At 47.5% G+C, this 12,796-nt stretch overlaps 1 protein-coding gene across 2 annotated transcripts in view; it reads left to right on the top strand.

The window, feature by feature from the left end:
* The window catches only part of LOC133351817 (sodium- and chloride-dependent GABA transporter 3-like), a 101,231-nt gene that overhangs the window by 73,365 nt on the left and 15,070 nt on the right, over nucleotides 1-12,796 (top strand). For both annotated transcript variants that reach the window (XM_061567374.1, XM_061567375.1), the window contains one exon: nucleotides 1,070-1,170. In XM_061567374.1, coding sequence (XP_061423358.1) covers nucleotides 1,070-1,170 — 101 coding nt within the window. The remainder of the gene's footprint in view (nucleotides 1-1,069; nucleotides 1,171-12,796) is intronic.

Genomic DNA, 12,796 nt, shown 5'->3' with positions numbered 1-12,796 from the left:
CTTCAGGCGTAATTATATCAAGAATACTGTCATGATAGTGTATCTACATGTAACGACAGTTACCCTGATCTCCCTCACAAGAAGTACAATTTTGCGATGCAATATGAATGTACGTAGCACCTGAATGCAACTGCAGTTCCATGCTGCTGTAGAAATTGCCTGGGAGATCCCAATGGAAATGCAAACTGGTGAAAGGACAGTGACGAACTGACTGACTCACCTGCCTGACTAATGCCCTGACCACTGTGACTGACTGATGTGACCGACGTACTGACTGACTGACTGAACGACTGTCAGTTACCCCAGCTAATCAGATTGTAACTAACGGAGAGCCTTCTGAACTTACGTATTTGGTGTCAGACCTCCACATATGCCCGAGATACAGATGCAACGTCTGTATAATTTTAGTCGTATTGTATAATTGAAAGCGGGCAGACGCCTGCCTCGTCATTTGAGTACAGGTTAGGGCCTACCTTTGATTGCGTTTGGGCGCATGCACGGCTAAATTTCATCTGGGTCTGTGTGGATAGGAGAACCTGAAAATTATATCGACGCGTAGTGTACTGCCTAATCCAGGCCAGGCCTCTCCTCTACGGTCCGGTCTCTGGAACTGCCCTCGCAGACAAGCACCCTAGAAAATATCGGGTGGAGACATTCAGCCGTGGGCCTGGGGCACTCAAATGAACCCACAGACCTGTCAGTCAAATGCTTTTTCAGCACTCCTTAACGTCACGCGTGTTGCATTCACTTGTTTACGGTGCACGCATCCTTCATGCAAACGAACAGATTTTGGCTTAAATAGCCCAGAGCAGGCATTTCAGTTTGCCATCTATGGATGCTGCTTCTACGACTACTACGAGGTCGGTTTTTGTGTTCACGCTGAATATCTGTACCCTGGCGTTGTTCGGCACGGTGTCCGACGTTGGACATCGTGCCGAACAGCGCGCAGTACGGCCCACCGGGAGAGTGACCGCCTCTGAGTTGCAGCGAAGTCTGGCAGCCGCGATGTTTGATTGGGTGATCCATGCGAGGCGGTGGATGATGCGAGGCCTGCCTTTTTTCTCTGCAGGAGGCGACCGCTTTTACGACAACATAGAGGACATGATTGGTTACCGACCATGGCCGTGGGTGAAATGGTGCTGGATGTTCATCACGCCTGGGATCTGCGCAGTAAGTGCTCGAACCTTCTGGGAAAGAAATACCCAACGTGTGCTCGCAACGAAGACTCACGCACGCAGCACATTAAACATTCATGTGCTGTGTGTATGTGTCCGTGGCGTGTTGATCTTTATTTTAGATTTTTTGTTGGAGGGGCTGTGTTTTTGTTTCGGATCGCTGCTTTTATTTATGTTTGTTTACTTTTGTATGCGATCGTTCAAAATGCACAACATTGCAAAGCTGTCTTGCGGTACTGATGTTATCTGCTCCCTTCCCCCAAATTGTATTCCAATTTTGCGATAGGCATCATATCAAAAGATAAAGTGGCCAGTCGCTAGTTTTGCGAACCAGTGCATCATGTGTTAAGAGTACGGCTTGCTGAAAGCATATATCACAGAAGTACTTTCTGGAAACCATTTATTGATCGAGAGATTTTATTTTACTCAGTGAAAACCCATTGAGACTTAAAGGTGTTGTTTTTCAAGTAGTGACCTGAGTCTTCCAAATAACAACTAATACAGTGCAATACTCGCTTAGATTACGTTGACAAACCAAGAAAATTGAAATAATAGGTAATTGCACACCAAAATCAAACAGCCAAAACAATCTCAAATGACGCAAAGCTAATAATAAAATCTTAACATCGGTGAAAAACCCAAACAAGAAACATTAGTTACCCTGTCTTAAATGTTTCAATTGATCTTGCCATGAACCTTTAAATAGCTATGCTGAGAGAGAAGTGTCAAATATTAAAAATAATTATGCTGAGATGAAATAATCACATACTCTTCTAAAAACCTCTAAGTCTAGGCTGCCCGTCTCTTGCATACTCCCATGCCACACAAAACCCCCTCGTGGTACAGAGCATTCGTTCAGCTGCCACGTTTGCTTGTTTTCCTTCATCATAATGCTCATCATCGCAATTTTCTACAATGTTAACCCAACCGTTGGGACCCAGAAAACACCACAGTGAGTGGTCTTCACGTTGTGAAATTGCGTCATCTTGTGTGTGTGTGTATTGTTTTTGTTTGGCGGGTTGTGTGGGTTGCTGTGAATTGAGGCTTGGATAATCTTGCAATTTCTCAAAAAGATGTATGGCGTTTTGAAAAGGAGAAACAAAAACACACACACACACACACAGACATCCACAGCCCAGACAATAGTAGCCTCCCCATCTCCCCACCGCACATCCTCCGCTGCCTCTACTTGCTCATCTACCACAATAAATGCCCCAGAGGGGACCATAACAACCACGGGCAGATACCAAGGCAATGAAATGTAGCCCTGGTGCTGCGGCTCCCTACACTTAGGCTGCAAACATTAAACAGCTTTAGCATCGTGCGGAAATAAAACTCCGCGGGGCTGTGCCTTCGCTGCTGGTCTACGTCCTGGGAATTTTTGGTAGATAATTGGATGTGAATAATGCACGTGCATGAGTATATATATGTGTGTGTGTATATATCAAAACACACACACTGCGTGTTCTGCGTGCTAGCTCGCACGCTAGTGCGCACGAACGCAGGATTCGTATGTGCGCGTATTTTTAAATCATTTATATTAAGTTCACTTGCTTGCTTGCTTGCGCGCTTACGACCGTGCAAATCTTTCGGTCGTTTTTTAACCCACTTCCCGTGATCCAATCGAGCTGACATTTTGCACACAGGCTCGTTGTGCGTGACAATTGATTTTCGTGAAAAAATTTTCCTAAATTTTACACTTTTTAGGAAAAAAAAATTATATTTAATTACCAATTGCTTAATGGTGGCAGGCAATCATCTGACCCATAGGTTGGCAGCCATCTCAAGCCAGAGGACGAGAGGACTCTAGCCGCCACGCATATAAAGGATTTATAGTGAAAAACTTAGTTTTTACGGGTTATTTTTTTTATGTTGCAAATGCGTGGGGCACTGCGGTGATAATGATCAGTGAGCCCAGCGGCCTCGAGTGTGATGTCTCCGTCGTGACTTCTGGGCCTCCTCTAGGTTTACTTAGCTTAAAAATCGACGCTCGGTACAGCGTGGTCATCATTGCCACAGGGGGTACAGGCACATGGGTATCTCACAATCACCCCCCCCCCCCACCAACACACACTGTTATTGCATAAATTGGAACGGTCCCGGGTGACCCCGATTCGATATTCCATTGTTTTGTTGTCTCGTTTCCCCCACCCCCCATCCCGTTAGTATGGTTTCGTGTTATTTTTTTACACATTTAATTTGTACAAATTGTTGTCACTTTTTAACCAAAATGTAGCATTCGCGCAGCATTTGCCCAATACATCTTAAATGTATCGACTATCACGCGGACGATTCGCGCGCATGCGTCGTGAGCGCAAGGGTCGATTATGTAGTTGGCTTGTCGGTGCGCCCTTACGTGCGTAGAAATAGGCAGCGGAGCGTGCGTGGTGTACATCAACATCGCTGCTTCGGGTGGCACGTCGGCCAAAGTGACGCGCTTGCTGACAGCTCCGAAAGTGCGTCCGCCGTGGAGATGAATTCGTTGAATTCAGCTCGTGTGCAAGTGACAGGAGGGACTGTTGCAGCACAGGATCACGAGAGACTGCAATAATGGCTTGGGGTGGCATTCATCCAGCAGTGGATTGATTTACTGATGATGATGATGATGACAGCACCAAGCCCAGCAGTCTGTATGGCTCAATGGAGAGAGTTGTTTTTTTTTAGAGTAAATGTCAACTCCATTAAATGCTTTTACAATGATAATAATGTGACTGTGCTCTTAACGCACAATGCAAAAGGATGATGATGATGAAGAGGAATATGATGATATGGAAGTGTGTACTGGAGCACTCCTGCATAGAGGCGCATTTTGTTCAACGCTAATTAAATAGATTCATTTTAACTTTGTAAAATACAATTTTACAAAAAATCTCCCGACAAGCGCTTTGGCACACGGCCAGCAGAGAGAGTCTTGCCCTCATTAGTGGTGAGAAATCACATCCTGATGAAGCTTCCCCAGGGCTGTCCAGTTTTGAAGTTATTATCAATGCCTTGCAGGGGCAAGGGGTGCCGACCAAAATATCGGGGCTTGCTTCACAAGCTGAAGGAATTGGCAGCGTGCATGTATCACATGTGTGTACTGCATGTGGAGCTTCGCACCCTACGTTAGCCAACTGCGCTAATCAGAGGTGCAGGCGAAGGACGACAAGCTAAACACAAAAATCAGTTCTAAAGAAATGAATGTCCAATTTACCACGTAGGCGAATTGCCCCATGATGCTGGATGCAATTACCAGCGAAACGTCGTACTCAAAAATTGTAAATGTTGTGGTTTCACGCTTCAACACACCGGTGGGCTAAAGCAGTGAACTATTTGTCTTTTGATAATTGGTTCTTTACCCTTCTATCTGGCAACAAAACTGACACCTTTTTGCAAGGAGTCATGTTTGCATAGACCGCAATACCTGCAGTCATAAATACAAACAAAAGACATAACTCTGATAATGTGCACTGTCCTTGAAGTTGATTGGTCCACACCCGAGACAGCTTTCCTTCGAGCCTAGTCTCATATGGGTTGGACCAGATGACGCCAAAAGGCGCACAACTCAAGGACAATGCACCATCAGAGTATGAGAGCTCGGGGCAAGCATCTACACTATGGGGACCTCATTTGCCAGTAAAAATATGATAATTGGTTCTTTACCCTTCTATCTGGCAACAAGGTGTCAGTTTTGTTGCCAGATAGAAGGGTAAAGAACCAATTATCATATTTTTACTGGCAAATGAGGTCCCCATAGTATTTGTCTTTTGTCAACTTGACACTTTTTTTGCTGATTGGCCGTGTCGGGTGGTGGAGGGTTACGACACATTTATAAATAACGCGATCTAAACCCAAAAACGTTGATTATGAATGTCCAATCTCGGTTTAAAAGTCGCGTAGCTCCAGTGGCTTCCTAATATCGGAAAGAAGAGCGTTCCAGACTGCCGCAAGGAGCGCGCCTGAAAACGCGCGACGCCACAGTGGCCGTCGTTGTTCGATGGCTAGCCAAAAGCCGCTGTTGCGAGGATGACCGGAGTTTGCGCGATGGTGTGTCGTGATATTATCAAGCTTTATCTTTGAGACGAGAATTTCGGGGCCAACTGTGTTGCGGATGTGCAGTTCAGGTTGTGCACAATGTCAGAACCGATGGGACGTACGGCTCCACGTTTTTTGACAACCAGTTCATGTGGGGCCCGCGAGCACTTGGCCCGTTAAATATTCTAGACTGCGATTAACGTCATTAACACGGGGGGAGGCCTTCATCTAGCAGGGGGTGGTGGGGGGGAGGGGTCGTGGCTAATGATGATTCATATCTAAGAGAAGAGGCACAGCATGTTGGTAATATCAGTCGGAGAAGGGGAAGGTATTGAGCCTACATTTGAACAGGGGACTAGCAGCATGGGTGGCTGGGAGCAGGGAGTCCCAGACAATGGGGAGCAGCAGAGCAAATGACGGCAAGATGTTGTCCTTTTACCCCCGCTGCATTCGGACACACGGGTCCTTGTTGAGAATGTCCTAGCATGGGTGTGTGTGGTTATTTTAGTGCTTTTCAGTCCAAACGACACCAATATAGAATTTGTCAATTGTGCACGTTCGTGAAGGAAATAACCGAAACGACACACAGCGGTTATTTGTGTGAGAGGTATAATACCGATTACTATCCGGGAAAGGCTAATTGAACCTCTAATTATTTGTTGGGAGGGTCCTGCATTGGGATGGTCGGCCAATTCCTTCTAATGAGCGTTTGGCTCCGTGCGGGAGAAAAACCGGTGAAGCTGGAGAAAACTCACCGGCACATACGTGATCACGGCCAGCTCTCACACCTACAGCACTGGACAATTCCTGGTGCTCGCCCATACGAGTACTAACCAGGCTCTGGGGCTGCTCAGCTTCCGAGAACCAGTGAGTACTGGTGCATTGTATGGCCGTTCGATGTGAAAGGGTTACACAGTAGAGGCGTAACGATGCAGCGATTCGTCAATTTTTTATATCGATTGTGAAGCTCACAGCACGTGCTTTCAATCGCACGTGTACGAATCGATGTGGTTTTTTTATATCCACATACGCTGTAAGGAATGTGTTCACGTCACTCTTGCAGCCACCAAGAGACCACTACCGCTCGCTGTAGTGCTCACAAAAAGGACCTTTTCCGGAATTGAATCCCGATCCGGAATTGCGACAGTCCGTCGAATCGTTGCTAAATCATTGCGCTCCGAGCGCGTGTGTAGTGAGTCACTCAGAGACACTAATAGTAGGAGGCACTCTATTGATTATCGCCTTCACAGGTGCAAGGAGTAACTACACTATGGTCAGGACAGCTAACACGTTGCCTGACTAACAACGCCGAGGAGGTGAAGACGATGACGAAGACTCCATTAGCACGACGGTTTCACTCCAAGCAACAGCCCCGAACCTTTGCTCGGGGTCCCCCTTTTATCCACCCAGCGTGGTCTCGCTCCGCCTTCGGCCCCGCCCCCCTTCTAGAACCTACGAGAAGGTTCCTGGGCTTTGCCTCACGTGCCCCCTCTATCACCTTTGCCTCACAATCCCTTTCTCCGGCTTAGCACGTGCCCTGCTGACAGACAGGGCTGCTACAACAGCAGAATCCCCTTCTCTGCCAGGAACCAGCGCTACGCGCCATAGTGAGCCATTCCACGTCACTACACGTGTATGCAGTGTGCGTGTTTTTTGTTTGTTTGTATGTTGCAGGGGTTGTGCTTGACGCGTCACATCTGCTGCAGCGGAGAAAGCGCCGCGCCATTAGCGCGTGCAGCGGGCACGGGTTACGTAACGTAGCTAAAGCCAAGGCGTGAAACTTGAAAATGTCTGAACATGCTCCAGAGGGGTGGTGCATAATTTAACAAGCTGAGATCAAAAGGCGTGCTTCATTTGGTCAGGCAGCAGCTTAATGAGTAGCGCGCGAGTATGAGTGGCCAGGGGGAATTGGGCCCGAGTTGATAGGAAAGCGAACCATTGCAGCGAACCGTCAGATGCCCTCTGGGTGCATCGGCTGCAATGTTCAAAGCTTCTTTGGGGAAAGAAATAAATGCATTTGTCTGAGCCATAGTTTGAATTAGGACGAGTGCCATTGTCAGTGTGGGCCCTTTTGGCGTGGTTAAGGGCTGCTAAGACTCTTGTTGATGTATACAATTCCACTTATTTACCCAGGAAAGCCTCACTGGAGCTCAATACTTTTTTTTCAGGAGGGTCCTGCTACCTTGGGATATTTTTTCCTTGTTGTTGCTGCCAATACCATACATGGGTGCGTGGGAGGAAATTGGATACGTAGATAAAAAAAAAACACCGAGTACTCGAGGAGTTGACACCGAAGTCTGGCATTTCCTGGCCACCTCAGACCACCACGCTTCCCCACAACGCCCTGGCAAAGCCAAGGTGGGTCACCTACGGCAGTAGTGAGCAGGCGCACTCGTTCTCAGCTACTTGCTGTCCTGATCCACTGCTGGAAGGTGGAGCCATCACACACCCAGGGCTGCAATAGTCTCAAGCAGTGCTGCCCCAGAAGCTGAGTGCTGTACCTGGGGCTGAGTGTGCTGGGCTGCAAACTGTGGATGCAGTCTCTACTGCTGGAGTGGAGGGGGAGGGGACACCACACCCAGGGCCACGAGGAGGGCTCTGGGTGTGGTACTGATAGTGGTAATGCTGAAGATATTAGTGAAGATTACGGTAGTAGTAGTAGTAAAATAGTTAATTATTATGGTGGTGGTAGTGCGGATAGTAGTGATGATGAGGATAGTAGTGATAGTCATGGTGGTAGTGGTGAAGTTAGTAGTGATGATGGCGGTGGTAATAGTGGTAAGGATAGTCGTGATGATGTTGGGGATTCATCTTCTTGGTTCTTTCGGTAAAGTCACGTAGAAGGAAAGTAATAGAATAATAAAAATAAAATAATTCTCACGACGTTTCGGCCACAACGCAAGCAGCCTTCCTCAGGTGAAAACCAGGTCTGTCGAGGCGACAGACGCTGTTTTATTTTTATTATTTTATTACTTACCTTCTACGTGACTTTACCGAAAGAACCAAGAAGATGAATCCCTGCAGTCACGAAAGCTTTAAATCGAGATGTTGGGGATATTAGTGATAATGATGGTGGGTAGTGTTGAGGTTAGTAGTGATGATGGTGGTGAAGATTTTAGTAATGATGATGGTGGTAGTGGTGAGGATAGTAGATTAGTGATATGACTAGTATGCCTACCATACAGTCATTAAGTGATAATCCACAGCATCTAGTCTCGTCAGTCTTGTGAGGTAAGATATAATAAGTATAACCCGTAAAAACAAAGTTTTTCACTCTAAATCCTTTATATGCGTGGCGGCTTGAGTCCTCTCGTCCTATGGCTTGAGATGGCTGCAACCTATGGGTCAGATGATTGCCTGCCACCATTAAGCAATTGGTAATTAAATATAATTTTGTTTTTTCCTAAAAAGTGTAAAATTTTGGAATATTTTTTTTCACGAAAATTAATTGTCACGCACAACGAGTCTGTGGGCAAAATGTCAGTTCGATTGGATCACGGGAAGTGGGTTAAAAACGACCGAAAGATTTGCACGGTCCTAAGCAAGCAAGCAAACTTAATATAAAGGATTTAAAAATAGCATAGAGTATATAATTTAAGCCGATAATTAACATATTTACTAGAAAGCTTGGACATTCCACTTTAAGAGCATTACGAACATGTCGGGTTACATCAGCCCTGAATTCCTGCGGTAAAGTTAATGGTTTTAATCCGAACGAAGCGGATTAAATCATAGAATAATTCTCTGCATGGTAGTGCATCCTTTCCATGCAACAAAACTTAGGCAACTCATTCTGGTCAAGCGTTTCGCTTTGCTTGCAATGTCGGGCACGGGCAGACATAGTGGCGAGATGTTAACTACCTCGCCCAGTATGCAGGATGTCGTGGGTTCGATCCCGACCCTAATGCCTGCTGCTGTATAGTTGGAGTTTGCGGTGTCTCTCTTCCCGTAGTCGCGTTGATTTTTCTCCAGATTCTTCAGTTTTCCCTCCACATTTAGAATCAACACGCGTTTAAATTATTTGGCCGCTATAAATGTCCACATGATGGAATCATTTGTGGCCAGGTCGCTTCTGAAAAAGAGCATCTTTGCTCGGTGGGCCTTACCTGACAAAATCAAACAAAATAGTTTAGTTGATAGTTTTATACGCTCGGGGAAACGAATGCTGGTTGTACTCATTAAATTATACTCCGGCTTTCTAATGTGGCTTGCCAGTGCGGCATCTTGTACATGCTGCCGGCAAATTTGAGCAGAGGGAAATGCGCTCCCAAGAACATTAGCATGAGCGTAAACTCGGCAATAAACATCTGTTCTAATAAACCACTCACGTCACATGGGGCGCTGGGGTGTTGCATAATCACGCTGCTATGCGCTTTCCCGCTGCAACACGCTTTGGTACTCGGCACGATGATGTCCAATAATTATCTGCACGTGCTGGGAATTCGGTCGGAAAGCTCCCGGCAACGTGCGGCGAAACGTCGGACATCCACGTTGATGAACACGCAGCACAGCCAACCGGGAAACGCGCGGAAGGGCAGCACAACCGCGAACGTGCTAGGCATGTCGAGCACGTATGCATGCCCAGGCTTTTCTCATAAATCGGGTGCTGTTTTCACAACGCGAATTGTACAGAGCGCGATGATGAATGTATTAGGGGACATATTTTTCATAACGCGGATGCCAATTGGATGTAACGCGATCGACCGAACGGAAATACGTCGCGCGAGTAGCAATAAGCGGTAGTACGGCTGTCTCGGCGTAGCGTCGTCACACAAGGCACTGGGATACTGCTGGATGCTTCTCGATGCTACCCACGCGCCTCAGTCTTTGTTCAGCCTGCGTACGCACCTCGCGTGTTATCGCAGACTGTGCTTTACCCGACATTATATATTATTTATCATAACGCGATTTTTCCATAACGCGGTGTTCTTCGGGAACGCAACTACTACTGCGCGATAGGAGAACAGCCTGTGTGTTGGACTTCTTTCGCACCGTACGTAGACAACCGTGCTAATCGAAGGTATGCTGGCACTGGCTGCATTTTTGTAATCTGGAAAACGTCGTCCATCAGCAAGAGGCCCTGCTTGTTTAACACATTCCTGCGGAGGGAGCTGGTAGGAACGTTGGGTTGCTCAGTCAGTGGCCAGGGTCCACTGTGGCGTGGTGTATTCCGCAAATATGCCCGACTGTGAGGGCGGGCACAAGCCGGCGTGAGTAGGTTAAACGTTGAGTTTTATAAGGGCACCATGGGGTGACCAGCCCCTCCCCACCTAGCCCCACCCCTCTCACCCCCCACCCAGCCCCTCCCCACCCTGCCCCTCCCCACCCTCCCCTCCCCACCCAGCCCCTCCCTTCCCACCTGCACGACGGACGGACACAATAATCCCCTGTGGGCTGGTGTAACCAGGAGGTTCCTACCAGTATTACGGATCGTATGCCAACAATACATTCATGGGTCTTGAAGTAGAGGACAGCTGTGGTTACATGCAAAGGTGGTCAGCCAGGTAGTGTGAATTTGTTTTAAAAGGTGAGGGGCGATACTAATCGTCGGGAGTGGGCGGGGGGCGGGCACAATAGAGTCAACGTTCAACAAACTTTAAGCAAATCTTAAACGCAAAACAGCGTTGGTAACAGTGCGATCTGATGTTGTCTAACTGCTCCAGCTCTCACCCCCTATGTATGTATGTATTTTACCAGCATCACTTGTTGTAACGTTCTGACCCCCCCCCCCCCCCCCCACGTCTGTGATGAAGAGCTTCATAGCTCATTGGCTCCCTCCAGGACGAATACAAATTCTGATTCTGACCAGACGTTAAGAATTCAGAAGGGGGACTGAGCCTGCGGTGTGGGGGGGGGGGGGGGGCGTTGAGGGGCCGGCTGGGAGGGGGCTAAGGCCCCTTCTAGCACCCCCGACGCTACGGGGTAGATGGCTGTTTGTGGCTGTGGGTAGGAGATGGTATTACGTTGGGTTGGGGGGGGATAAGGGAGAGATGGCTGTCGCTGTTTAAATTATTTTTTTTACCCCTTTCGCCGTGTCAAAGCCGCCTCTGTGCGCTTTAGTCTTTATTAAAAACATACTCATTCTGCTGAAAAACAAAGGACGGCGTAAAGGTTTGTTTTCCTTTCACCGCTGAAAGGGAATTGGAAACAGTGGCACGTTCTGTTTTTGCTTTGCGAGGGGTCATGGGAAACGTCGGTGGTTAAGGAATAAAAAAAAAAACTCAAACTCCTTCACTCCACGCACCCCGCGCGTCTCCTCCTTCCCCGGGCCCATCCCTCCGGTCCCCTCGAGGAGGTCCCATCGATGGCCAGCGGTAGAGATCGCGGAGTGTCGCAAGCTCTCGTACGTCGGTCGGTCGGTCGGGGTGGATGATTCTGCGAGGAGCAAGATGACGGGTACAGCCACACTTTGAAAGTTCGTGCTGTGTGCCACTCGCGAATGGGTTCCTGGTGGTCATTTACAATTTTTTTGGGCTTTTTCCAGGTAAGGCCCACTGAGTTATTTAGCAATTTTTTTCAGAAGCGACCTGGCTATGTATAGTAGCAGGCAAATGCTCTGAACGCGTGATGGTGATGCTAAATGTGGAGGGGGAAAAACAGAGGAACCGGGCGGAAAATCCACAGCGACTACGGTGAGAGAGAACATGCAAACTCCTAATATACAGCAGGTGTCAGGGTCGGGATCGAACTCACGACCTCCTGTATACCAGGCGAGGTAGTTAACATCTCGCCACCGTTGCGCTCATTGGTTAGATTACAGATAGGATCCGTGAAGTTTCACACCCACTTTGTCATGGATAAGAGGAAGTTTTGCCGTACATTACTCTAATTATATAACATCTGCACGCTCAGTAATGAGCCTACCGTTTGTCTGCCGCTGTGTGTTTAGTGGACCCGTCACACAGTCAGAAGTTTGTGAGTTCACTCAGCCCATCATCCCTCCTCCAAAGGTTGATAAAATAATTGCCGCTTCGTGGGGAAGCCAACATTGGTTGTCCTGTGGGTTAAGACTCGTCCCATGCCTTAGAAATGTGATATTTTTACCACAGTTTTTGGGCTGAGGCACCCACTCGTTGCCCATTTCAACCGGAAATCACTCCCCGACTATTTCGACAGCAGCATGATCAGCATTTATGTGACCTCGCTGAAAATAACACAACAATCATGATTTTGATCATTGTTTTTTTACCCTTCTATCTGGCAACAAAACTGACACCTTTTTTACAAGGAGTCATGTTTGCATAGACCACAATACCTGCAGTCATAATGCAAACAAAAAACATAACTCTGATAATGTGCAGTCCTTGAAGTTGATTGGTCCACACCCGAGACAGCTTTCCTTAGAGCCTAGTCTCACATGGTGTTGGACCAGATGACGCCAAAAGGCGCACAACTCAAGGACAATGAACCATCAGAGTATGAGAGCTAGGGGTAAGCATTTACACCATTGGAACCTCATTTGCCATATTTTTTTTACTGCCAAATGAGGTTCCAATCATGATTTTGTCCCAAATGCTGTGAGTGTCTCCTCCGTCGGATCTAAAATTATAGTGCGTTTGGGGGGACGAGGGGGGGGGTGTGCCGTGTTCAGACACCCACAATGGCTG

The sequence above is a fragment of the Lethenteron reissneri genome, chromosome 38 (genome assembly GCF_015708825.2).
Source record: "Lethenteron reissneri isolate LAM-NWPU_2019-01 chromosome 38, ASM1570882v1, whole genome shotgun sequence".
Taxonomy (NCBI): domain Eukaryota; kingdom Metazoa; phylum Chordata; class Hyperoartia; order Petromyzontiformes; family Petromyzontidae; genus Lethenteron; species Lethenteron reissneri.
Note: the sequence above shows the minus strand (reverse complement) of the source record. Positions and strands in the feature narration are given on the sequence as shown.